This window comes from Pseudopodoces humilis, chromosome 22 (genome assembly GCF_049639895.1).
Source record: "Pseudopodoces humilis isolate 2021_Gansu_Grassland_sample_001 chromosome 22, ASM4963989v1, whole genome shotgun sequence".
NCBI classification, from domain to species: domain Eukaryota; kingdom Metazoa; phylum Chordata; class Aves; order Passeriformes; family Paridae; genus Pseudopodoces; species Pseudopodoces humilis.
The window spans coordinates 4,868,820-4,893,023 of NC_142221.1; the positions used below are offsets into that span (position 1 = coordinate 4,868,820).

Below are 24,204 nucleotides of genomic sequence, written 5' to 3' on the forward strand. Positions count from 1 at the left end.
CATCAGAAAGAGATATTTCCATAATTTATAGTATGGGCATTTCACTGGGGAGACTCACTCATCTGTACTTACAGATACATTTAAGAAAATGCATCCTCCCACAATCCTGCGCCATTTACGACTATTGGCACAATCTGTAATCCTCAGTCTTCAATTAAGGGACACCTTAGGGTTCATTATCACACAATTGCTCCCTGTGAACCATGCCAAATGCTGTTTTGGCACAGAGCTTGGAAGATGAATTAGAAGGAAGTCTTCTCGGTAATGCCCGCTCCCAATTCCCATCAGCAGCCTTTATGCCCTCCTCTAGCCATTTTTTCCCCCCTCTCCCCTCTTTCCAAGTGGCTTTTACTATCCCATCTTTCAATGTCTCTCTTGATTCTCTGGAGGTATATTTAGAGATGCTACATCTCCTTTTCTTCCGGCTCTCAATGTGCCTCCCGCTCCCGGCTTTGCAGATGGGATCTTCTTTCCTCCCTTCCCCCGTCATAAACCCCCGCGGCTGCCTGGGAGCAGGGGCTGGAGCTGAGGCTGGAGGAGCCAAAAACTCACATTTTATGAGAAAAGGATCCCTGAAGGGGCTACAGTTATTGCCAAACTTGGTCTGGGCACAACTAAAGGTTGATGCCCTTAACACATCTGATAATGGCTGGAGCCACATCCCTCCCATTCCTCTCCCAGTCAGGAGCGGGATGCTGATTGCTCCAGCAATCCCCTTGCAGGCATGGATCCTGCATGGATCCTGCCACAAAGCTGGGAAAGAGCAACAAGTTCAGAGTATTAAAAGCAGGGGCTGCCAACTCCTCAGCAGTAAAACCTTTACAGGGCTGCAGAGGAAACCTCCCGGTGTTCACACAGGTGCTCCTGGGATCCTCCTAACAGTGACAAGCACAGAAACTTGCACGGGACTGCTCGGGTGTCACAGCACCAGGAGGATGTGACAGGAACGGAGTTTCTCCAGAATTAACGTTGATGCTGCCCTCAGTGACCACCCCAAACTCCCTGGGAACAGAGGAGAGGAAACAACGGAGTCCAACAGACGGGAAATACTTCACCCACAAGACACCTTGTGGAAATTTTATTATATAGAGTGTAAAATGCAACTGTCAGTCAAATAAAAAGAACACTTTTTTTTTTTAAACACCATGCTCAACATTATCCAATTGCAGTTCTTTATAGTTAGACATTTCAAGCATAAGGAAAAATAAGGAAAGAACCCAAGAACAGTAATTCAGTACATTTAAAAACGGAATGTCCCGCAGGGCAATTAAAAATGCAAGAAAAAATAGCTTCAATTCCGTTTTTCCTTTAAAAATACACTGTTATCTGTACAAGAAACACTACAGTAAACATCAGAAATCATATTATCCCTTTTATTAAATCAAAATTATTTAGCGCATACTGTGGTTAATACTAGATTCATTTATTTCTCTAGGTAATTTGACAAATATTAGATAAGAAAATATTTAAAAGAAATGAAAAAGCAGAAAACACCCTGGAATTAAAAAATAGTTACTACCTTTTATATGGTTTTATGTTCCACAGTGTTTGTTAAAGGTACTAATAGCAGATTCATTTTAATATTAAAAATAACAGTATTTATATTTCTGAGAGCATAGAAGAAGTTTTTTTCTTTTCTTTTTTTTTTTGTTTTTTCTTTTTTTTTTAACAAGCTTGGAGGTCTTAGATACATAAATGCAACTAGCAATGGAGACATGAAAACATGTATTGCTAAAAAAATTAACACGTTTTTATATTACCCCTTTAGACTCTAGAAATTATACAAACCCTACAAAATGCCCCCCCGAACTTGCAAACAGTAACTGTTTCAAATACAGAAATCATATCATTAATTACAATACATATCATAGTTCAGTTTTTTAAAAATGCAATAAAATCAAAGACAGCCAAGATACAAGAAATTAGAAGTAAAACATTTAATGAATTTACATATTTAAGAATATTTAAATACTGTTTAAATTTTTTTTTCTCTTTTTAAGATTTGTTACATACCACCTAAGACTTCCAAGCCACTCTTTCTGTTCCAACAGAAAAGATGGAAAACTAAAAGGAAAAAAAAAAACCACACAAAAAAACCCACATGTTGAAATGTCACAGCTCTGGGGTGCGTTTTGGTGCCTGGAAATTCTCTGGCTTCTCTCCAAAAAGAATCCCGGAGGTTTTATTTTGATATAAATTTGGAAACAAAATTACCAGCATGTCCATACGTTTAGTACATTACTAATTGTTCCTGATTCTTAGAAAAGTTCAGTATAGATTATCCTACAGCTAGTGTTTCACAAACAGAAAAGTCTTCATCAAAATGTTGCAAATCTAAAAACCTCTGTTACAAAAAGGTTTTCTTCCACAAGGATTCCAAGAGAAAAAAATTGCCACGAGGACCTTGTTCTACTGCTCCTGGAAAGAAAGAGAGAGGGAGAAAGGAAAAGTTACTGAGCAGCAGCAAATTATCAAAGCTGCCGAGCCCTCCTCCCCCGACACAGGTCTGTCCCCGCTGCAGCTGAGCTCAAAGGATGCTTCGAGCTGCCACTGGAGCCCTCTGCCCTAACGCTGTCCCAGAGCTCTCCTGCCCCTCACCAAACAAGATCTCTCTTTCTAGCAGGGCAGACTGGGGGAGGAATGAAGAGAAGCTCTTTTATCATCATGTCCAGGTCACACTTGGCCAGCGCCCGCGGCGAGCGCCGGCACCGGCTCCACCTCGCCGGTGTGAGTGGGGAGAGCAGGGGAGAGCAGCTGCTGGGGGCTGGCATCCATAGCAGCCTCTGCTCCCCAGAGCCACAGCTAAATGTGGAGCCGTGGGGACAAGTGTCAGACCACAGCAAGGTGCCCCTGTGCTCTGCACAAAGTTTCTGCTGCTTTGTTTGCTCCATGGAGCCAGTGCTTGGGAAAGCACTGAGCGCCATCAGGATAAATCTCACACAACTCTCAGGTGGGCTGAATGACAGCTGAGGGGAGATTTTACTCAAAAGCAAGTTAATACAAATTGTTTTTCAGCAGTTGTGGTTTCTTTTGGGACAGGGAGCTGGTGAGCACACAGCTCCTGTCCCAGCACAATAAAAGGCAGTGCCTGCACTCACAGTTCCGGGACATGTCAGTGCTGAGCTGCCTCATCAGCTTGGTTTCATCATCCTTTTACTTTAATTCCCCAAAGCCAAACAACTGCCTGGGGACTATAAAGAAAGGCTCCCAGAAGAAACAAGTAACTTCCCAGTCCTCTCCCAAAAAACCCCTCACCCACCCAATACAGGAAAATAAGACTCTGATGTTGAGGCAACGCTTTTGTGGTCACTTTCTCAGCCACAAAATATCTCTGCCTCACTGTGTGAACCCAACAGAGAGTCTCTACACTAGGGCAAGGGCAATATACCCAACTGCCCAAGAGAAGGAGTAGAGGGGTTTGGGGAATGTGAATACAGACCTGGCTGTGGGCCTGAGCCTGCCCTAGTGTCTGCCCGTAGTAGGCAGCCTGCTGTCGGTAATACTCTGCCCAAGCCATCGTGTAGTCCGGCTGGGAACTTGCCTGAGAAGCAGCACTGGCAGCATGACCTAGAGGGAAAGAAGAAAAAAGGGAGAGATAAGCAATTACAGAAGTCCAAGCCCAGGGTTAGGATCTCCTTTTGTCAAGCTTAAAGAAGAGCCAGCCCCCTTCCATCTGCTGCAGACACCTGACAGAGCAACGCCGGCTCTGCCGCGTGGGATGGCAGGATGGGCTCCAAGCTGGACTGTGAGGGACAAGCCAAGAGCAGGCACAAAGCACCCAGAGCATTCCTGCAGCTGCAGGGACAGGCTGACAGCCTGCACACTCCTCATCCTCAAAGGCACAAAGCCTCCAGCAGCTCCACGTCAAAGCAAGTCCAGAGGTTGGCATCATGCACTCTGCAACACGGTGGAGAGAGCCAGGCCTGTGACTTTCCATGAGCTCTCCTACTCTCTCACAAACCAGCTCCAGCTTTCTGGATTTTGCCAGCATCAGTTCCTGCATGCTGTGTTTTTCCAGGCAGGCTGGCTGCAGGCGTGGGCACGAGGGGACTGCGGCTCATTGGGAGCTGCTCTCCTGAGGCGCGACAGCACAACTGAAAGCTCTCTGTGGCAGCACTACATGCACCATCACCAAAGGACTGTAAGCTAAAAATGGCAGGGATGGAGATGCAAGTCATCAGATTAGAGTTAACTCCTTGTAAGAAGAGCTGATTCATCTCCAGGAAGCCTGTTTCACTCACTCTGTTTTTTGAAATACTCCTCCCATGCTTTGCTGTAATCAGGATGGCTGTTCTGCTGCTGGCTCTGTTGGCCTGTGCAAAGATGACAACAAGGGGCACGTCAGTATGGAACAGGTGACAATTTCCAGCCAGTGACATCTAACTCTCCACTAGACAGGCCCTGGGTCTACCGCACATGCCCAGACTTGACACTTCAGCTTCCAGTTTTCTGCACTGTTGGGCATCTTCAGTTCAGGGGAAGCTGAGGAAAAGCTTGAGTTCCTGATCTCACCTCATCTGCTGAAGGGCATGAAGCCAAATGTGGCCCTGCTGGGACCTGCTCAAGCCAAAGCACGTGGCTGTGAGCTGCCCGGTCTGCAATCAACCACCCTGGTCTCCCAGTCTGCTTGCACTCAGTGCAGGAGAGCCGAGACCCATCACCTCCACAGAGCTGCCAAGGGAATGGCCATCTTTTGAGTCACCTCACTTGTTTCTCAGGGGCTGCATCCTTCACCCCTGCTCTTCTCAGTGGAGCAGAGCTCAGGGACCCCTGTGGGCAATGCCCCTCCATACACCCTGCACACACAGGAGCCTCCGGTGCACAAGCTGCACAACTCCAGGGCAGCCACTCAGCTCCCAGCTCCCCAAGGTGCCAAGAGCCCTGCACAGGGCACAGTCTGCTCCACTGCCCCCAGGGCACAGCCCAGGCATCACTGAAGCAGCAGCCTCGACATCCCTGAACAGCCACAGCTAGCTCATGGTGTCATCTCCAGGTTCCTACACTGCTCCAAGGGAAGCGGTGCCAGTCCCTCACAGATCCCAAACCTTGGGCTCCACCCAGCAGAGTCCCCACCTCTGAAGCACTAAGACATCTTCAACCCAACACATCCAAGTGTTATAGCAGGGAGAGCACGGCCAGCAGGACAGAGGCAGGATACCTGCCCTTCCCACACTTCCCTGGATCCCAGTGGCAGCACAGAGCCCCCAGTGAGACACAGGGCAAACAAGCAGCAAACAGCACCTGGGAGCTGCAGAGAGGCACAGCAGGAGCGGGGAGCACAAGCCCCTGCAGACAAGAGGAGCAGGCAAGGACAGAGGACACGCGTGGAGCAGAGCGCTTCCTATCCCATCCCAGCTCCAGGCACAGCCCAGCCCTGACACCGGCCCAAGGGGGGCTTTGAAGTGGGGGGAAGGGGGAAATAATACACTGCAAGTGTGAAGTGGGTGGAGGGAACAGGGCAGCAGTGTCCTGTCCAGGGGCATAAAAGCGGGTTAAAAGACTTGACCAACGCTACAAGTCAGGACCTTTTCTGGCAGAGGTCAAGGCTGCCTCAACTGTCCACCTGCTAATGCCAACAAAGGACCTCCTTCAATGCCTTTTCTTCTCGGAGAATTACAGTCCACAGCAGGCTGAAAGGACACGCAGCTAAATGCATTTCACAGCAAAATGTTTCCCCAGCCAGTTAATTTATTTAAGATGGGGGAAGTAATTAAAATCTAAATACATGTGTAGGGGGTGGGGGTCTGCCCCTCCTCCCACAAGGACAGCACTCGAGGCTGTCCCCAGGATGCTGGCGCTGTGACAGGGCTGACAGAGCTGTGACACACGGGCTGCAGCACTCGGGCAAGGGACCCTGCACAAGGCTGTTTTCAAATTAAAAAGTACAAAAGCAGGTATTTACCAATTTCTTACAACACTCCTCCTACACCTTGGTGAGCTCCACCTGGGCACCAGTGCAGCAGAGGAGAGTGGTGGAGGTTCTTAAAGCATTATGTGTGTGTCCCTTCTCCTCACCCAGCCTGCCTTCAGTGTGCCTGGCTACAAACAGGAACAGGGAGCATCCTAAGCACACATGGAGTTAGGGAGCCAGCATTTTCCATCACACTCAACAGCAGGAATAAAACATCTGCCTCCAAGAGACGGCAGTGTGGGGCTAAACCCACACAGGGGAAGGGCAATGGCAAGGCAGGAAGCTCCAGGGGTTTTGGGAGCCACCTGAAACCTGACAGTGTAAAATTGTCATCACTGGAGTATGAACTGAATTATTGGTCATCAGGGGGCTCAAGGGGGCTGTGCTTCCTACACCAGGCTCCAAAGCCAGGAGGGGTGAGCCTGAGGCACTATTATCTGCTGCAGGAAGGGAGATTCTTCTTTCCCCAGGGACTGGTGGGCAGCATGAAGGGATGTTTCAGGAAGGTGAAAAATAAGTTACCAAGATAAGGTTTAAAGCCATCTTGCAAGGCAAAGAGCAATGCAGTTTTGTAAGCATTTATTCCATGGCTCCATGGAAGATAAAAGTTTTTTTTTTTGTAGAGCTCTCCCTGCTGCACTGACTGCTCTGCTTTCCAAAACTCAGGGAAATTCAGAGCCCTTGGGGGTGCAAAGCAAAGGAGCAGAATAACAATTTTTCCTGTAAAACGAGTTAATGAAAAAACACTCTTCTTCAGTACCATACTATTTCACTCCTGGTACAGAAGAAAAGTCAATTGAAGCCCACCAGTGCATTTTAACGTGCTGAAACCAGAACAACTGCTGACCTTCTCCAGGACCTTAAAGCTCAAAGGGAAAGCCATCATTTCTAGACTGTAATTGCTAAGAGACAGGACTCAGACAAAGTTTAACACACACTTCCATGCAGGGTTGCCATATGCCACCACAGCACACATTTCAGAAGTGCACCAAGTTAACAAAGCAGCACTGAGATTTCCAAACTTCACATATTCACAATGTCATAAACACCCAAAGGTGAGCAGTATTACAAGGAATCACAAAATGGGATTGCAGGCATTGTCCCTCCAATGATTTCCCGACCTCAGGAACCTCAAAGCGTGGAAATTTATACCAAAGTTCATAATTTACTTCATTGCTAAATCAGCCTTAGCAGTGAAAAGCATCTGCCATTAAAACACTTTAAAATTAAACTAAAGCTAAGCACCAAAAGGTGTGGGGGGAGGTAATGAGACCAGACCATTTAAAAGCTCATATTTCTTAAAAAACTGTGACTGCAAGGGTCCTTAGGACATTACCACCATCATATGAGCTTTGAGATTACCAAGCAGACACAAATCTGCTCTGTTCAGGGCAAACCATTCCTCTGGCTGTTGGAGACACAGGATGATGCAGCTACAGCATCACCACCAGCATTTGCTACTTCAATTATTCTGAAAAGGTGACTCTCCATTCCAAAATGCTCAGTTTTGACTCAACAGGATTTCAGGAAAAAATGATCACTACAGGAGCCCTGCCTAACCTTCCTTCCATTTCCTGCATGCATCTCCCCTGTTGTTCCATCAGTCTGGAATTTGAACAGTGAGAAAAGCTTGTAAAGAACAATTGAATAAGAAAATAAGCAAGAAACTATAAGGTCGAGAACAAAAAGATGGGAGGGCTCAGCACCAACAGTGTGCCTGTTAGGGGCAAGTGTGGTGGGCAAGTGCTTGCCCGGAGAATCCTGGGAGAAGAGAGCTGGAGACAGGAATTTTTGCTAGAGAGGAACAGACAGCAAGGACCAAGTTTCTACCCAAAGAGCAAAAAGAGGCAATAAGCAGTTAAACACACAAAAAGCAAAAGTTTTCCACAACCTTCAGCCTGTTCTGAGCTCAGCCACCACCACGTGCCTCCACACATCTCTTCTGCTCAGGAAATCATTCTGCTGTTTTCACACACGTGGTCTCATGGGTGAACCTGCCTTTTGCAGGCACAAAGCAGAGACCACAAAGGGAACACCACCCCACCTCCAACCCAGGTCCTGGCACTTACTTGGGACTTGCTGTCCAGGCTGCTGCCACGTCTGGTAGGTACTGCCCCAGCCCTGTGTCATGAACGCCTGAGGACCACTGCAGAGGACAAAAAGCCATGCTCAAGTAGACAATAAAATACTTACCAGGCCACAGACACGAAGCTGCCCAGAGAAGCTGTCACTTATAATCAGCAGCTGCTGAACAAACATATGAACATGGGAGCAAAAGGGAAGCTGTGCAGGTGGGAAGTGCAATGTCCTGCCTTGGTATCAGTCCGTTCATGAAGCCAAGGTGAAGATACATCACACTGAATAGCACTCTCTGTGCTCTATGCAATTCAGGCTTCTTCCCATGCTCTCACTGCACTAAAGATAGGAATTCTAGAGATGCCAATACCTACCTGGTGTGTCATTTAATAGATGAAATCTTTCCTGTAGTCAAGCTTAAAGGACTGAGCTCTCTTGCTTTTGCTTCTGAATGCTCAATCTTTTAAAGACTCCACTCACACCCCACCCCTTCAGGGCCCTCCACTCTTCTCCCAGCACTTTCTAGCTCCCAGTCATCCCCCCAGCCCATGGGTGAGGAGATGAAGAAGCTTACTTTTGATGAGGTGTAGCAGGTGCTTGGCTGAACGGACTTTGACCAAATCCTCCAGGTCCACCCATGCTGGTACCCTGTCACAGAATCCACAAACATTTAATGCCAGCTCCAAGTACGGGGTGGAGGCAGCTACTATGAGTAGTAAGAAAGGAGAAACAGCCTGGGACACGTGGATCCTGAAGTTGGTGTTAAGCCTTCTCCTCTCAAGCAATTCAGCATGAAGGCAGCTTTTCAGCTTTGCCATGCCCCAGTTCAGTATCTTCCATACATTTTTACTGAAATCTCCCCATTCAGTAGTACTGAAGCCTGACCTTACTAAGCTTCAATACCACAGCACTGCATTAAGTGTAATATAAGTCATCCTGAACTTACTGAGCAAGGAGTTGAGTGTTTTACTTTCGGGATGATGCTGCCAGGACTGTCATTCTCACACAATGACACTATTGTCTTCCTTTCAAAAATCTCCTTTTGACAGCCCTTTCATACCTTTTATTGCTGTTCTTCCCTCTCTCATAGCTGTATACACTCCCCAGGACTATGTCAACAGTCAAATCCTTCTGGGACCACAGCAAAAATTAACCAAATGGATGCTGGAGGGCTATCAAGTTCAAGCCAGCTGCTAAGAGGCAAATGGTTTTGAAGCTGAGTAATGCAAGCACGCGCATTCCGTGCCATCCTGGAGTCCAGGCTTACATGTACGCAAGAGTGACAACAGCACGTCTGAAAGGGACAGAGCAAGAGAGCAGAGACAGAACTTACACCAACTTTCTCATCTATGAGATGTCTAGCGAGCTCGATTTGCTGGGGGACCCCTCTGATTGTGAATATTCTTACGCCAGGGTCTGTGTTTGGGGGTGGGTTTCTCTGCAGCTCCACATGAGCTCCCGACTGCTGATTTATGCTCTTGATGTTCTCACCACCTGAAGAGAAGAAAGCCAAGACATAAGGACAGATATTCAGCATCTCTTTCCATAAAACCATATCAAAGTCAGATCCTGGAAATGGACTACAGTTTCAGTCACCTTCTGTGTGCCTCAGCAGAGGTGGGCAGAGGATGGCAGCAGCAAAAAAAACCTGCAGTACCTGACCTCATGCTACTCCTTTAATCTTCCTCACAAACATAACCTGAAACCTTGAGCTACTGTAACAGTTTTTGGGGTCATGGATGATGCTGCTTAAAGAACACATAAGCCCCACTAAGTGCCCACTGCCAGGCTCCCAACAAGATGCAGCATGACTGGGACACACTTTGACAAAGCACATGCAAAACCTGCACTGACTGAATTCCATTGTTTTTGCACAGCTGTTCAAGTCCTCTATGAAATGAAGGTCACCTGCAATCTAAGCATGCTGGTTTTTCTTCTTTTCTTCCATCACTAAGGAAAAAAGCCACCAGCCACGTAACAAAGCTTAAGCCTTCTCCCAAACATGAGCTGTTTGACAGGTTATTGCCTTAAAGCAGCCTCTGCTTACAAGGCTTCCTATTCGCCCTGCAGCCACACATCCCTCCACAGCCATGGCAGCACACAATTCCAGGCTGTCTCCTGCTATTTCAGAGTTAGCTGTGCATGCAGTGACCATGTCTGGCTCGTTTGCCATCTGGATGCACAAGAGCACAGGAGTACTTCCAGCAGGATGCAGCAGGGCCAGTCAAAGTGGATCTGATTTCCTCAAGACCTGCTAGGTCCTGGTCTCTTCATGAAATTTGCTTAACAAAAGCCTCAGCCAATGTTACAATGGTTCAATTCTTCTTTTGGAAGCTCACACAACTTACCAGCTCCACTCAACTGGAGAAATTAAAGGGTATGGGTAAGGAAGGGGTTTTACAACTTTTAAATCACAAACAAAAAAATCACCAGCTCAAAAGATAGACAGCAAGCAGGACAGACAGCAAAGGAAACTAATCAGAGATTTTTGTTTGGTTTTCATTAAAAAGCATCTCCAAAAATAAACGCCTCCATTTTGCTCACATTTCCATCTCTATACATCCAGCACAACTTCAAAACAAACTGTGGATGTTGCAGACACTTGTTCATTTCATTGTAATGGACTTGTGACCTTTTTAACATTTTAAAGCCTTCCTGAGGAAGGGAGGAGGAAAAGTTGCCAAAGGGCAATTAACTCTTTCTAAATGAATTTTTGAAGATGCATTTAACAAAAGATAATCATGTCACATCCCTGGGCAGACAACTGGGATTGTATTGTGCAGCCAAAAGCCAACCCACTTACTTTCAGTCAAGCATGGGAAAGGAGTAAGATGAAGTTTCAAAACCAAGAAGGTTTTTTTTGTGTCATGCTTTTGTCTGCTGCAGATTTGTTTGAAGCTCTGGTTTTTACATATCGAGGTGAGATCTGAATCAACAGCCATTTCATTTGCTTAGTGAAAACAGAGGACCCTTTCAGGCAACACAATTTGAAGGAGTGGCACAACTTCTTTACTGGGTGACAGAGGCACAACCAGAGGTTGCTACTTGCACTGCAGACTAGTTTCTCCTTCCAAAAGGGGATTAAAAATCGAAGCATTCTCAAACTGGAAGCAAGGAGAATAGAGATTTCAAATCATTGCCCCATTTAGCATTCAGCACCAAGCCTGTGGGTTGTTGGGCCTGTTTCTACAGCAGCTCCCTCCTACACCACACAGCAGAATTAAGTCAGCTGCCTCTCCAGGTTTGCTGGGAGACTGCAAGCTCCTACCCCCACAGCAGAAGGACTCGGTGCCCTTGTCCTCTTCACCCTGCAGCCTGGTACATGTCAAAGTGCTCCCTCCCAGCCGAGCCACCCCGACCCAGCCTCCAGACCATGCAAATGCTGTGACGCAGCCGCCGCTGCCGGAAGGAGTTCTCTTCCCCACGGTGAGGCGAGCAGCTCGGCACATGGTGGCTGTCTATAGAGCATTCATCCTGCTCCATTCTTCCACCTGATGGGGGGCAGGAGCGATCCAGGAGCGGCCTCCCGGCTGGACGTGAAATCCTAAAGCAATTAATCAAACCTGCTCAAAGGCCGAGCTGACAAGAGCCAGGCCGGCCGCGGTATCTGTCAGGATTGCCGTATTTATCATGGAAATCCAGGGGGGCCCAGGGAGGCGGTGGCTGTTTCCAAGCACCACCAAACACAGACAGACTTTGACATGTGTATGGCGCTCGCCTCCACCCTTCCTCGGGGCCTTTGGGAAAGAAAAGCTGCACCTACCCACCCTCCAGGGGAAAAAGCCACGCGCAGGATCTGCAGGGAGCCCCGCCAGCTCCTAAATGCTCACGTTCCCAAGCTGAGATGTCCACAAGAAAAAGGCACCAGCTCTTCTGTCACATATGCAGCAGAAACTGAAGTGAGAAACTTCCCAGCCTCCCTTTTTTTTCCTGCTTCTCGAGTGGTCAGAGGGAGCTGGGAGCACAGGAGCAGTTACCAGGTCAGATCACACACACCACACCTGGGTGTCCAGGGCAGGGTCAGCACCCTGGGCTCGGGTGCTGATCTCGAGACCAAGCTGACGGCCCAGATTCCTCAGCCAGATTCTACAGAGAAGGCAAACAGCCCCATCCTGTATCACAGCAAGGAAAAACTGGTGGGAACTGCTCAGAAACTGTCAGGGAGCACAGGGGTTTTCTAATTGGTCACTGTTAAGAAAACCCCACTAAGATCCCCTCTGCCCTGCACTGCCCCACAGGCAGTGGGGGAGGAAATAACAAGAATCGCCTGTCTTGCATCAATGTGTGGAGAGTGTAGCACATCCATGCTGGTCCAGACCCCAAAAGGCAACGCTACAGCCATCACTCACTTGACAAAAGTGAAGGCTGCAACAGCCTAAAAGCACAGGCACTGTGAGAACACTGATTACAAGGTGGTATTACAATGCTACCAGCACTCAAATCACCATACAACTAGTAATTAGTCACTCCAGAAAGCTTCTGATCTGGCCAAGTAAGAATCTCTATTTTGCTGTTGTGGAAACAAAGGTTAAAAGCCACCCTTCACCCCCCAGTGAGGTTGTGCCAGGCCCTGCACTTGAATGCTCGGACATTCACTCCACTACCTGCATTTATCTTTTCAGCACACAGTGCTCTCTGTAGTCACAAATGCTCCACTTCAGTGCACTGCTGAACAAGTGACCTTTTCTGATCCTTTATTAAAGATGACTAATGGATACAGCAATAAAGTTTCATTATAATTTGATTTTTCTGTACTTATAAGTCTCACTTGTGGGCTTAAAATTTACTTCGCTTGATCTTTTGGCCAACTGGACTGTTCAGTGAGGACAAGCATAATCACTGCAATTTCTGCATAATGGAGAAAGCAGGTGGTTTTTCATACTGAAAAAAGTTTTCAGGTTTGTGAACAGGCTTGTGGCAAAAAAAATCTGAAAACAATTGCAGCTACAGGGCTGACCTGCCTGTGTCCCTGGTTATCTAACAGGGCAGGAGCTCAGGGTGCTGGGGGACAGGTCCATGGCAGGGAACAGCAGGGATGGGCAGCAGGGAAAGAGGCCACAACAAGTGTCACCACAAGCTCCCTCCTGCTGGGAACACTCAAAGCCACTGAAACTTGGCCCAATGCCTTCAAGTCTCTGCTTCCTTTTCTGCTGCAGCTTATCTATCCCTATTCTATCCTCTGCTGAGGCTAAAAGCCAGCTTTGATTACTTAAATTCTAGTTCAGGCATATGTCATTCTTTCTGAAACAAGCAGATAGAAAAATGAAACTGCCTTAGCTCAGACACATTGCAGCAGTTCAGAGCTAGAGAGTTTGTCTGCTCCTGATTCCACCCTAAATCCTGCCACTGCTCCATGTGCAGCTCCTGCTCTGTGACAACCTGTCTGCTGCTTAGTTTCATAACCATCACGGGGTTGTTCTGGTTGAGAGGATGACTCCTCATTCATCTCCTTAGCATGGAGAGATCCACTGGCCAAGCAGCCAAGGGTCCTCCATGGCAGTGAACATGCTCAGCCAAGTGGCACAAGGTGCACCAGGCTTCTGTGCATGGTCAGGTGCCAGCACAGAGGCAGAGAAATCCTCCTACTTCATTCATCACACGCTTCAGGTACAGGGCTGGAAGCAGCTACTGTTATTACCACACTCAGAGAGCTTCTGTTTCCTCACACAGCACTCACAGAAATCCAGCATGATGAAATGACTGTTCTGTTTGTCCCTGATAATCCGTCCTTCAAACAAATTCTCTGCAAAAAGAATCCACAAATGAACCTGCCTTTTCTCAGCCAGCTACTTGTTATAACAAGCTTATTTGACAGCTCTGCATTAAGAGCCTCTCTTACAGCTTGTGAACAAGGGCCTGGAGAATACAACTATGAGTGAAAACATCACAAAGAAAACATCCACAAGTGCTTACAGCTTATTCCTATGCTGCATTCACTGGGCACTAAACACCTACAATCACAGAAAACCCCAAAGCTTCTCTGTCAGGCAGCAAAAACATGGCCATCCTGAGAGAGAAGGATTGCAAGCTGTGGTGTCTGGAGTCACCAAACCCACCTTTGCCTATAACAAGGCCACACTTGTCAGCTGGAACAGTGTAGGTGATTTCCTGCATGCCTCCAGGTGTTCCAATGCTCCAGTCCCCACGGCCACGACCTCTTCCTCGGGCAACAGCCAAGCTTCCAAAGCCATCACGTTCCTTAGAAAGAAAAACATGTGTATCAGTGTTGTTATGCTGGCCCCAATGCACATTAAAAACAAAATAAAGCCAGGTCAGTTAAACTGCTTCATAATCAATGGCACTGAAATTGAGATATTCCTGGACCTCAGTTTCACATTCAAGGTTTTGAAGTACTTTAGAAAAATGCCAAGTAATGTAGGTTACAGTTGCCTTCCTGATTTAGGAAGATATTCTTATTTATAAATGCATGCCTTTACATCTGCTGAAAGAAACCTATAAATAAACATCAACTACTAAAAGACTTTCAGTTTGTGATGGGGGGATCTCTTTAGAGCAAATAATGGATCTTGGCACTGACACACACAAAAGTTGCTTTCAAACCCTTTCAAGTGTCATCCTGCTGGAATTACTCAGCAGAAATGCACATTTTCCAAAACTTCCAAAGGAAGCTTTTAAGTTCAAAGACACTTATAGGACATACCTATTTTGGGTAAGTGATTTTCCCAAAGCAAATGCCATGGGCAGTCAGAGACTATCATGACAGACTTCAACATTTAAGTGAATCATTACAGCAAATTATGAAATCAAGTACTCAAACCAGAAATTGGGGCTAGAAAAGATATCAAGATAAACAAATTATGGACCTTGCTGGACAAATTATGTTCAGGTTTCTGAAATGGCTTGAAGTTTTAATTCCTCATAATACAAAGGGAATATACAACCTCCTTCAAGTGTCTGCCCCAGTACTTCACCCATCTTTGTACTTCTTGCTACTGTGTAATGCAAGGTGTTGGTGTGTCTTAGAGTACAGTGACACAACACCTGAGCAGTCAGCACCTTCCTCTGCCTCCACCAAACCAAAGGACGGGAGTCTGAAGATGGAAGATGAAGCACCACTGGGTACTGGCAATGTTCTGCTGTCTAAGCAGAGGCTCCAGTCACTGTCTGATGCTGATGGACTCCATTCCATCAGGTCACTGTTCCCAAACTTAACAACAACTAAGAAGGAGATAGATTTGGAGCTATAATGATGCCTCATAGGCCTGGAAATAGAAGACCTTCCCACAGTTCAGTTAGCCCACATTACATTAAAAGAACTTCCACCATAAACAAATAAACCTCAAATCCAGCAGCTCTGGGCAGCAGCATGTGTGGCCTGCCAGGGGAGAACTGAACACTGCTGCTTTTCAGAAGATGGCTTCCATCTCTACATCAGCTGCCTGCATGCAGCCTACATTCCCAAAAAGCACTTCCAGGACCCACCTGAGCCGTGAGGATGAGCTCACTGATGATGTGTGCTGCATGTTGACACCGATCAGGGAGCCCCATGACCTGTGCGACTCTTTCAGAGCTAATCCCATCATCTGTGGAGAGAGGTGGCAAAGACTAAATTAAAAGCAGAAAACATCCACTTGCCAACAAAAGCCTCCTTCCAGCACCACCACTGCTGGCAGCATTTTCACACCACAGAACTATCCCAGGAGCTACTGCTTCCCTCCACCTTCAGCCCCTCTTCCCTGGACTGAAAGAAGACAAAACCCAACCCACACTGCAGAGGGAACAACATTCAAAACACTTTCAAATGTCAAAAAACCATGAAAGAGACTGATACAATTTTAAGAGGAAAAAAGGCAGGTTTGATAGGTGATCAGACAGCCAAGGACCCAGAGAAAGTTACTCAGAATTAATCAACTCCTGATCCCCAAAGGCTTTAATGTCCTGAAGGAGAATTCTTTAACAGGAAATAAAAGATTTTTGTTATTTTATTTATCTGTATAATTATCACTCACGACACGACTGTTGTGACATCTAATGTTTGCAAATGAGCTGTATATAATCTTACTCTCTGAAAACCAGGAAGTGCATGAGGAGGCAGCACATCATATTTAAGTGGGTTTCAGAAAGAGACACAATGCACCTGTAAATGAGGAAAGCCTGGCTGCTGGAACCCAAAAGTGAAACACTGGTCAGAAAGCAATGGCTCTCCATCCTCACACAAACCTGGTTTAAATTGAATCCTAACTCCAGCATCATTCTGAATCTTTTTGATCATTTCTCCATTTCTTCCTATCACAATTCCAACAGCAAACCTGGGCACAGAGACCTGATGGGAAAGGCAAAGGAGTATGAAAGCGCAGAGAACTAGACTGAATGACTGATTTTACAAGGAGATGCTCTTAACTTTGAGGACAGGCCATGTTAGGCACCTCCAGGCTACAGAACTGCATCACTTGAGAAAAACACGTGGCCACAAATTCCTTCCCCACTAAACGAACTCTGCACTACAAGAATGCAGCTTAAAAAAGGACAATTATAAAGTGCCATCTGGGAGTCCACGAGAACTCCTCCTCTTTGCAGAGCCAGACTCAATTCTTCTGGCAAAAGAACACAACACATTTAAAGAAAAGCTTACAGGTTACAAGTGCAGTTGGATGACTCCCCCCAGTACCCATCCCACAGGGAGGTTAGCAGAGCACTGTGAAGGAAACGTACCTCTATGCTGCCTCCTCCCATTCTAGCACTGAAATCACTGCGTACGCCTCGGAAGTCTGCCTGATCTTTCTCTCGGATGATCTCCAGTACCATTTCCCTCGCTTGCTACATGGGGAAAGAAGTTACAGTTAGCTTCAAATTATTCTGCTTGCCCTCCTGGTGTTAGGGCCTCAGCTGTGGGTAATGGTCAGGCTTCAGGCAGAGAGATCTCCATCTGCTGAATGGCAACAGCAGTCTGATTTAGGATTTACCACAGTCTGTTCTTACTGGCATCTTCTATGTCTGACAAAAACTGCCAGGTGCACAAGGTGGCAGTTTCTTGGGGTCAGTTGCTTCCTCCAGTCTTTCAAAAGCACCCTTTAACTTTTAAAATATCTTTGATTTCTTTTTTGCTTTGTTTTTGAACTAGAGGAAGTGAAAGCCCTTTCCTACTCATACAACTGAAACCAACACAGTAAGGTAGAAGTTGATGGTAGCATGGCAGAAGAGATCATGCCCACTAAGAGCTACAGAGCACATACCAAGGAGGGTGCTGGGCAGCACTGAGCTTACTGACTCTGAAAAGTTAAGCCCAAGTCTGCAGCAATCCAGCAAGACGTTTTCTGAGACAAATGAATATTTTTCCTACCTACTGGCAGCACTCAAGGCCATTCACAAGCCTCCATGTAGCCCAGCTAGTGAAAGTGTACCCTGGAAATCAGCCAACAGTAGTCACCAACGAAATAAAAAAAGCCTACATGTCAAACCCGAGCATTTGTTTCTCACTACTACCGGTCAAGCTTTTGACATCTTGGTTCTATTTCCAAGCTTGAGGACAGTGGTGAATCTCTCTCATTTTTACGTATTTTCCATGTCCTCAAGGTATTTTTAACAGAAAGAATCAACTCAAAGACATTTCAGAGATGCCAAGACAGAAATATGATGGAGAGATTTCATAGGGATTTGAGAGTTAAGAAACACTGTTGCAGCATCCACAGAATCCCACCAGACCCAAGGATTCATCACACTTCTTAAACACTTCCTAAGTGTGCTCAGCTTTAAGTGCCTCAAAGATCTTCCAGCCTGTGCAGTCTCCATGTTTCCTTGAAAGAAAGATGTGACAACAGCAAATCTTGCAAAGCAGAAACTACCTGAGAAGTGGCAACACTGAGAGCATGATTTGGTCAAAATTAGCCAGACTGTCTTTAAACTCCTTTTGCACAGCTACACCTCCAGAGTAAGAACTTTTTTTTTGGGGGGGGTGGAAAAAAAAAATTCAAACTTGCAATAAGTGCTTTGAAAAATACCATCCAAACACTATGCCTGAGCAACATCAACTGTTGCAGCACTGCATGATTAGGGAGATCCTATGAAACAGAACTACTTTTATTGGAGACAGGAATACTAAGCTAGATTTAGGTACTTAGCAAGGTATGAAAAGCACTTGCTGAGAAGTGGAACATGCTGTGGCTGAACTTGAATGCTCTAATTCAGGCACTCCCATCTTGGTGCAATCCCCCAGGCTCCAGCTGATGGAGGTTTTTTCTCTGAACTGCAGGTACATCCACATCTGCAAAACCCTGACATAAGGAGACTGAGGCACCAATATTAAGCAAACCCCTTGGTTTCAGGAGTTGTTGTGGGATTGGTTTTTAATTACCTGCGTCGATTGGCTGTCTGAGGTAGTTTTGTGAAATGTTTGCTGTCTCAAATGTGTGATTCAGTCACTCACTAAGAACCCATTCTCTTGAGTGACACAGAGCTCTCATTTTCTGTCACACAGACTGGAAAGCATTTCAAAAGTACTTTCTCCAAACCCTCCTCCTCATTTCCACTCCTACCCATGTGCAGTATTTATGTGGAGTGACAGCTCCTAAGTTATGATGTAAAACAAACTACTCTGGTGTTTTAACTTGCTCTATTCAACCTTACAGAACCAACAAAACCAGGAAAGATTATTACATTTACAGTTGGATTTGACTCCATTAGATGCTCACAAATACACTCAGGTTTAAATTTCTCCTTAGTTCTCTTGGGCAACCAGTTTGCTTTTGTTACATACCTGTACTTTAAATGCATCTCCAGTAATACGGAGAGGTTTATCTGCTCCAGTAGGCATAGGACCATCTTGGATCATAATCATTTTCACACCTGTTCGCTCCTGAAGAAAAAGCACAGAGCAATTTTCTAAGCAGAGTCCCTAAAACAAGGGACTAGATTTTGGTCACTAAACATTGTCAAGGTCAAACCAGCACCGTTACAGAATGCACAAATTCAGGAACAGTCCTAGACTGTAAGGGATTACCAGAAATTGTGCTGCTCCTGAGGTTCTCAAATAGCTGAAATCCTTGCAAGAAGAACCCCCTCTACTTCAACTACTGACTTTTCAGCCATTTCCAAAATTTGTAGCTGTCTGCATGTAACAGTTATTAAGTGACCAGCTTCCAATCCACGTGACAGAGGTCTAATCAGGGCACTCAAAACCCCTCCATTTTTGACCCTAGGTGTTTTGCTATAGCCTTTTATTATTTAAAAACTTGTACCAGATGGAGGAATAAAGAACATCCAGGAACACAGTTTATACATAACACAACACTTAATTAGAAAGGGGTGGGATGAGAAAAAGAGATGACACATGGCAGCTTTACCACAGATCAGCAACAAAAGAGAAGCAGAGCACTCTACAAGAGCATGGCTGGCATTAAAAATACTGCAGAGCAGAGCAGACACGGCCCTTCCTTGGCTACAGAGATCCCCTCCTAAACAGCACGCACCAGGTGTTATCTACAGCACACAGGTTTCTGCCACAGTTCTGGCAACACTCCACTACTTGTGTAGTTGGGGCCACACTGATTTTGTAACACAAGACTGGATTTGAGTCCAATCTCCGAAGGCAGAAGAGTAGTCCCTGCTAGAGAAGGTTAGAGCATTCAAGGCTCTCCATTTCAGCCTGTTCCAGTGGACCTAGAGAAGCTGCAGTAGGGAAGAGAGCCCTAAAGGAAATGCATCTTGCGCACCTGCAACTGTTTTATTGTTTCACCTCCTTTGCCGATGACTAGACCCACTTTGGATGCCGGGATCAAAATCTCCTGAATGGTACTGTTGCCATCAACATCGTTGTGAAAACCAGGTCCGTTCCGACAGCGATCTACAATCTGCCCCAGTAGCCGTTTTGCTTGTCTTTGGAAAAGAATCGAGGGAAACAACCATTAGACAACATTGCTCCACCAAGAGACCAGGACCCATCGGAATGGAGAGCGATCGGGGAGAGGAGAAGTGGAAAGATGGAGGAAACCATAGTCAGCACAATGTTTGCCTATTTTTTAACTCTTTGGTGTCTATTTTCCCCTATCATGATTACTTATAAGCAGTTTGATTTTTGAAGGGGAAGAGAAAAGGAAGAGCAGCAGCATGCTCTGACCTCTTAGGAAGTTAAGGACAACAGCTGAACTACAGCATTTGGGGTGCTTACTTCAAATGAAGATGCTCTAGGTTATAACTTTTCTAACACATAAACAATAATAAAACTCAAGCTCTGTTCTCCTTCTCAGTCAAGACAAAAAGACACACACTGCTCTGATACTACCACAGCCCATGGATTAACCATTCTCTGATCAGTCACAGGCAACTGCTTAGCTCTTCTCTACCTGCTCTTACCAGCAGCACCAGAACACTGTCCTAACACAGCCTCTGCTCCAAGCAGTAGGTGCTGAAGCTACACCGCGAAGCGAGGCAGGGATACTGCAGCAGCCACCAGTGAAAGACTGGGTTCTTCTACTCCTGGTGAGAAGAGACACACAAAGAAGCATTTGGGAGATTAAAGATCCCTTCTCTAAAATCTTTAGCATGTCAGAGGTAACTAACAGGGTTTCCCTTCATCTTGAAGAGCCCTATACTAGCACATCCCATTCCTGCCCTTGTCCCACAACCCTTCTGAAAGCAGAAGAAATTCACTGGTTCCCTGTACAGCCTAATGCAGCATCTTCCCCTCTCTCCACTTCACACCAAGCCATATCAGGCACCCTAAGGATGACTGACTTCTGTCTGGAGATTTGAGGAATCAGTACAAAGTCATCCCTTCAAGCAGACATTCCCTCAGGGCAGTCTCAGGGGGTGGTACTCTAAGGCTGCAATCAGAGCAGAGCACTGCTTGCCCTTGACTTTCTCACAACAAAAGCTAAGGTGGAATTTCTGGAAGCCCGTTTTAAATATTCTGGAAAAGTCTTAAGAGGTTTTATCCATCTGCCTTCATATTTTGTGCAAAGTTCTTTTAGTGACAATACAGAGATCACAACAGTTATTACATAACGTATTTCAGATGAGAAGGGGTCACTTGGAAATTAACCCTATTAGCTTGTCACTGCATATAACTAGTGAAAATATTCCTCACAAAACCCTTCTCAAAGAAGTCTGACACTTAGAATGCTTTCCTTACTTCATAAGTAGCCTTAAAAAAACAGTTCAAACAACCAATTTGTCAAGGATTTTATCACAAAAGTAAATTAAATTTCACTTAATGCTATGTCTACATTCTGTTTCACAAATTTAATAATTGTCTAACTTTTAAAGTTTACTCATGTTTTATTTAAAGACAGCCTTAGACACGAGTACATTTAACTACTTATTTTAGAACCAGGAAGTCTTAACTACACCTCTCCCCCATTTTCCCACAACTGCATCTCATGAGGTATCCCAGCTTTTTACTATTTTGCTCTTGTTCTTAAATATCCTTTGTAAGGGGGAGAAAAACCATTTCAATATCAGCAAGAATACACTGCCTGCCCTATAATGTAAGTTTACCAATTATATTTATTCTGACTCACTGCTTGCAGTATTATGGTAGAATAAGGAGATTTAAGTACCCTTAGATCTCTTTAGGAATGGAAGAATGATGAGTGTCTTCTCTTTAGAGAGACAGTCTTTGCACCAATGTATTTTCAAACGCAACTCAAAGATTTCCAGATGGATTTTAAAAAACCCACCTACCCAAAGGCTGGGGAGAGAAAGAGCAGCTCCATATGTTAAGTGTGTTCCTGTAAGCCTGAGGATCCTGGATCCAGTTCCAGCAGGAGGTCCTCAACTGGTTTGTGAGAGTCTCAAACTCAGCTCCTGGGAAGGGGGAGGGAGGAAACACTGTCCCTAAAGTTTCTATAGGTCTAAAGATAGAAATCCCTGCTGGCTGGCCACGTGTCTCTACCATGCAAGGAGCAGAATCAAGACTTGGGTTCAGTCCTTTGCTTCTTGTTGGCAGCAATGCAGAAACAAGCACCCAGTGGGCCTCATGCTGCTCTGCAACAACACCAACACCTCCAGGGTATCCTGGAGTGGCACCCACAGGCTTTAGAGGCCTCATGCAGCCCTTCTTCAGCTGGAAGGATGCTCATCTCAAAAGGAGTAGGGAAGCAAAGGGGAGAAGAGAAGTGCCCCTCAACAGCTTAGCTCAGTATCCTGGAAAGCTGCAGTTACAAAACTGCATCCTAGGTGCCCTAAGAGCAACCTCACCCTGCGGAGGGGAATTCCAAGGAAATTTCTGCAGAGGATTCAAACTGCAAGTGGAAAAAAAGCCTTTGAGGTGCACAGTTTAAAGCATCAGACCAAGAGGTTCTATGCTCCAGAGACCCTCAAGTTTCTCTAGGCCAACATTTGCTGGTGTGGCTAACAACCAAGTAGCACCACTGACAGAACACAGCATTAGGGAGAAGAGAAAGAAGGAAAAAGGAGAGAAATGAAATCAGAACTCACTCAATGCTCTCTGGTGTCCCAGTGAGTACACAGGGCCTCTCAGGCATGCCACCACTGTCTGCAAAGGATACAAGGAGAAAAACTTGTGATACACGGAATTAAAAATGTGGCAGCTATTTCAGTGACCATGAAGCACCCTATGGAAGCACCACCCACCTGCACACATAGCATGCTAAAGAATTCAAAGACATCCAGGATCAACATATTTTAAACGAGTTACAGGATGTCTGCATTCTTTTAAAGCCTTCCCCACCAATTAAAGGAGGGATAAAAACTCAGATACTGATTGTCAGTTCCCTGCACAGTCTTCCCCAAAGCAAACTGGCACCAAATGATCCCATTTGGATGAATGGTCTCATTTTTATGATGCAAAGCAAGCTGTTTGGAGAACTGCTGCCAATCCTCCTGAAAATCTTCTGCCAGGAGCTAGAGCTGACCAGATCAGTCAGAAGCAAACCACAGAGCTGAGCAAAGTGAGAAAATCCAACAGCTTCGGGTCTAAGCACAACATGGATCATTCATTTGCTCTGCAATCATCTGCTGGTTAAAGCTAGTTCCCTCACTGTTCCATTCCCCAAACCACCTGACAAACCTGTTTCCCACCCTGGTTGGGAGGTGGGTCCCACAACAGCTCTCCCATGGCTGTCTGTATCCATGTTAATGGTGATGACACACCATGAGCATGGGAAGTGCCTCATCTAATGGACACAACACCCTTTGACATTAAAACCTGCTCACCCACCACACAAAGAGGGGCTTACCTGGAGCAATTTGAATTTTGCAGCCAGACTCTATCTGAATTCGTGAGATCTGTTCTCCTCCCCTGCCGATTACTGAAATGAGTTCAACAAGCATCAGAACAAACTGTTTTTCCTGGAAACTGCAGAGCACCTTCCCCCTTTTACTCCGCTGCAGCTGTCTATAAAGGAACAGTTTTACTCCAGGATTGCAGAAGAGGCATCCACAGCATGACCAAATTTATCATAGCAGACAACCATTAAAACACTGCTGAACATTATTCTATTTGTTTGGAAAAACAAACCAAAAAAGCCTGTCTTGCACAGGAATGGAAAGAAATAAGTATAAAAGAAATAAGGCACTTGTCTGGGTGATGCTAGGAGAGTAATTTAAGTACATCTTGTTCAGCCTGAACGAATAAGCCAGTTATTTGGGGTACTAAAAAAGGTAGACTTGTTTCTTTATAATTCCTATTTCACTGCTATTTTTGAATGGGCATGCTATTGGTCTGTCTGCACTCAAGACAGAGCCACATCCCAAAATGCTCTATCAACCTCCAGGGAGCACAAATATCCGTCTCCCTTAACTCTCAGAGTTGACACATCGCTGTTTCACAACAAGACACCCAGAGCATAGACTGTGCCAATCACCATTCCTACCCTTCCCAGACTGCAAAACCAGCAAAGCTGTCAAGTCAACCAGGTACTCCTGGCTCAGGATGTTCCCAAAGAAGCATCTCAGCCATGGGGTTGCATCCCCCTGTATCTGTCTGCCCCTGAATCAGGGTGAGACACAGATGATGCCTGTAAGCTCCTGTCTCCCAGGGCCAACATCCTCTATGTGTAGCACCAGCACTGGTAAATGAAGAGGTCTGGCAGGAGAGGAGGGAGCCTTTCCTTTGCAGGAATTTGAGTTACAGTCTTACAGTGTCTTTAGAGTCGGGACAAAACTTGGCGCACTATGGGGTAATTACCATGGCCTGTTATTTTCCTCTTCAGTCTCCATATATCAAATTGGAAGGGATACACAGAGACCCAGCAGTGGAAGAGTCTATGCAATCACTGCAGTAACACATCAGCAGGAGG

General features: G+C 45.8%; 1 protein-coding gene across 5 annotated transcripts in view; it reads right to left on the minus strand.

The window, feature by feature from the left end:
• Positions 1–1,045: 1,045 nt before the first annotated feature.
• Positions 1,046–24,204, minus strand: part of FUBP3 (far upstream element binding protein 3) — a 39,565-nt gene continuing 16,406 nt past the window's right edge. For 4 of the 5 annotated variants that reach the window (XM_088065690.1, XM_088065689.1, XM_005527276.3 and 1 more), the window contains 14 exons: positions 23,143–23,214; positions 22,382–22,439; positions 19,657–19,819; positions 18,702–18,800; positions 16,661–16,765; positions 16,169–16,271; positions 15,431–15,531; positions 14,044–14,185; positions 9,321–9,481; positions 8,562–8,635; positions 7,981–8,057; positions 4,242–4,313; positions 3,440–3,567; positions 1,046–2,418 (listed from right to left, as the gene is read on the minus strand). In XM_088065690.1, the coding sequence (XP_087921816.1) occupies positions 2,410–2,418; positions 3,440–3,567; positions 4,242–4,313; positions 7,981–8,057; positions 8,562–8,635; positions 9,321–9,481; positions 14,044–14,185; positions 15,431–15,531; positions 16,169–16,271; positions 16,661–16,765; positions 18,702–18,800; positions 19,657–19,819; positions 22,382–22,439; positions 23,143–23,214 (1,364 nt within the window). In that variant the 3' untranslated portion in view covers positions 1,046–2,409. The remainder of the gene's footprint in view (positions 2,419–3,439; positions 3,568–4,241; positions 4,314–7,980; positions 8,058–8,561; positions 8,636–9,320; positions 9,482–14,043; positions 14,186–15,430; positions 15,532–16,168; positions 16,272–16,660; positions 16,766–18,701; positions 18,801–19,656; positions 19,820–22,381; positions 22,440–23,142; positions 23,215–24,204) is intronic. The other variant, XM_014256316.2, reaches the window with a different exon arrangement.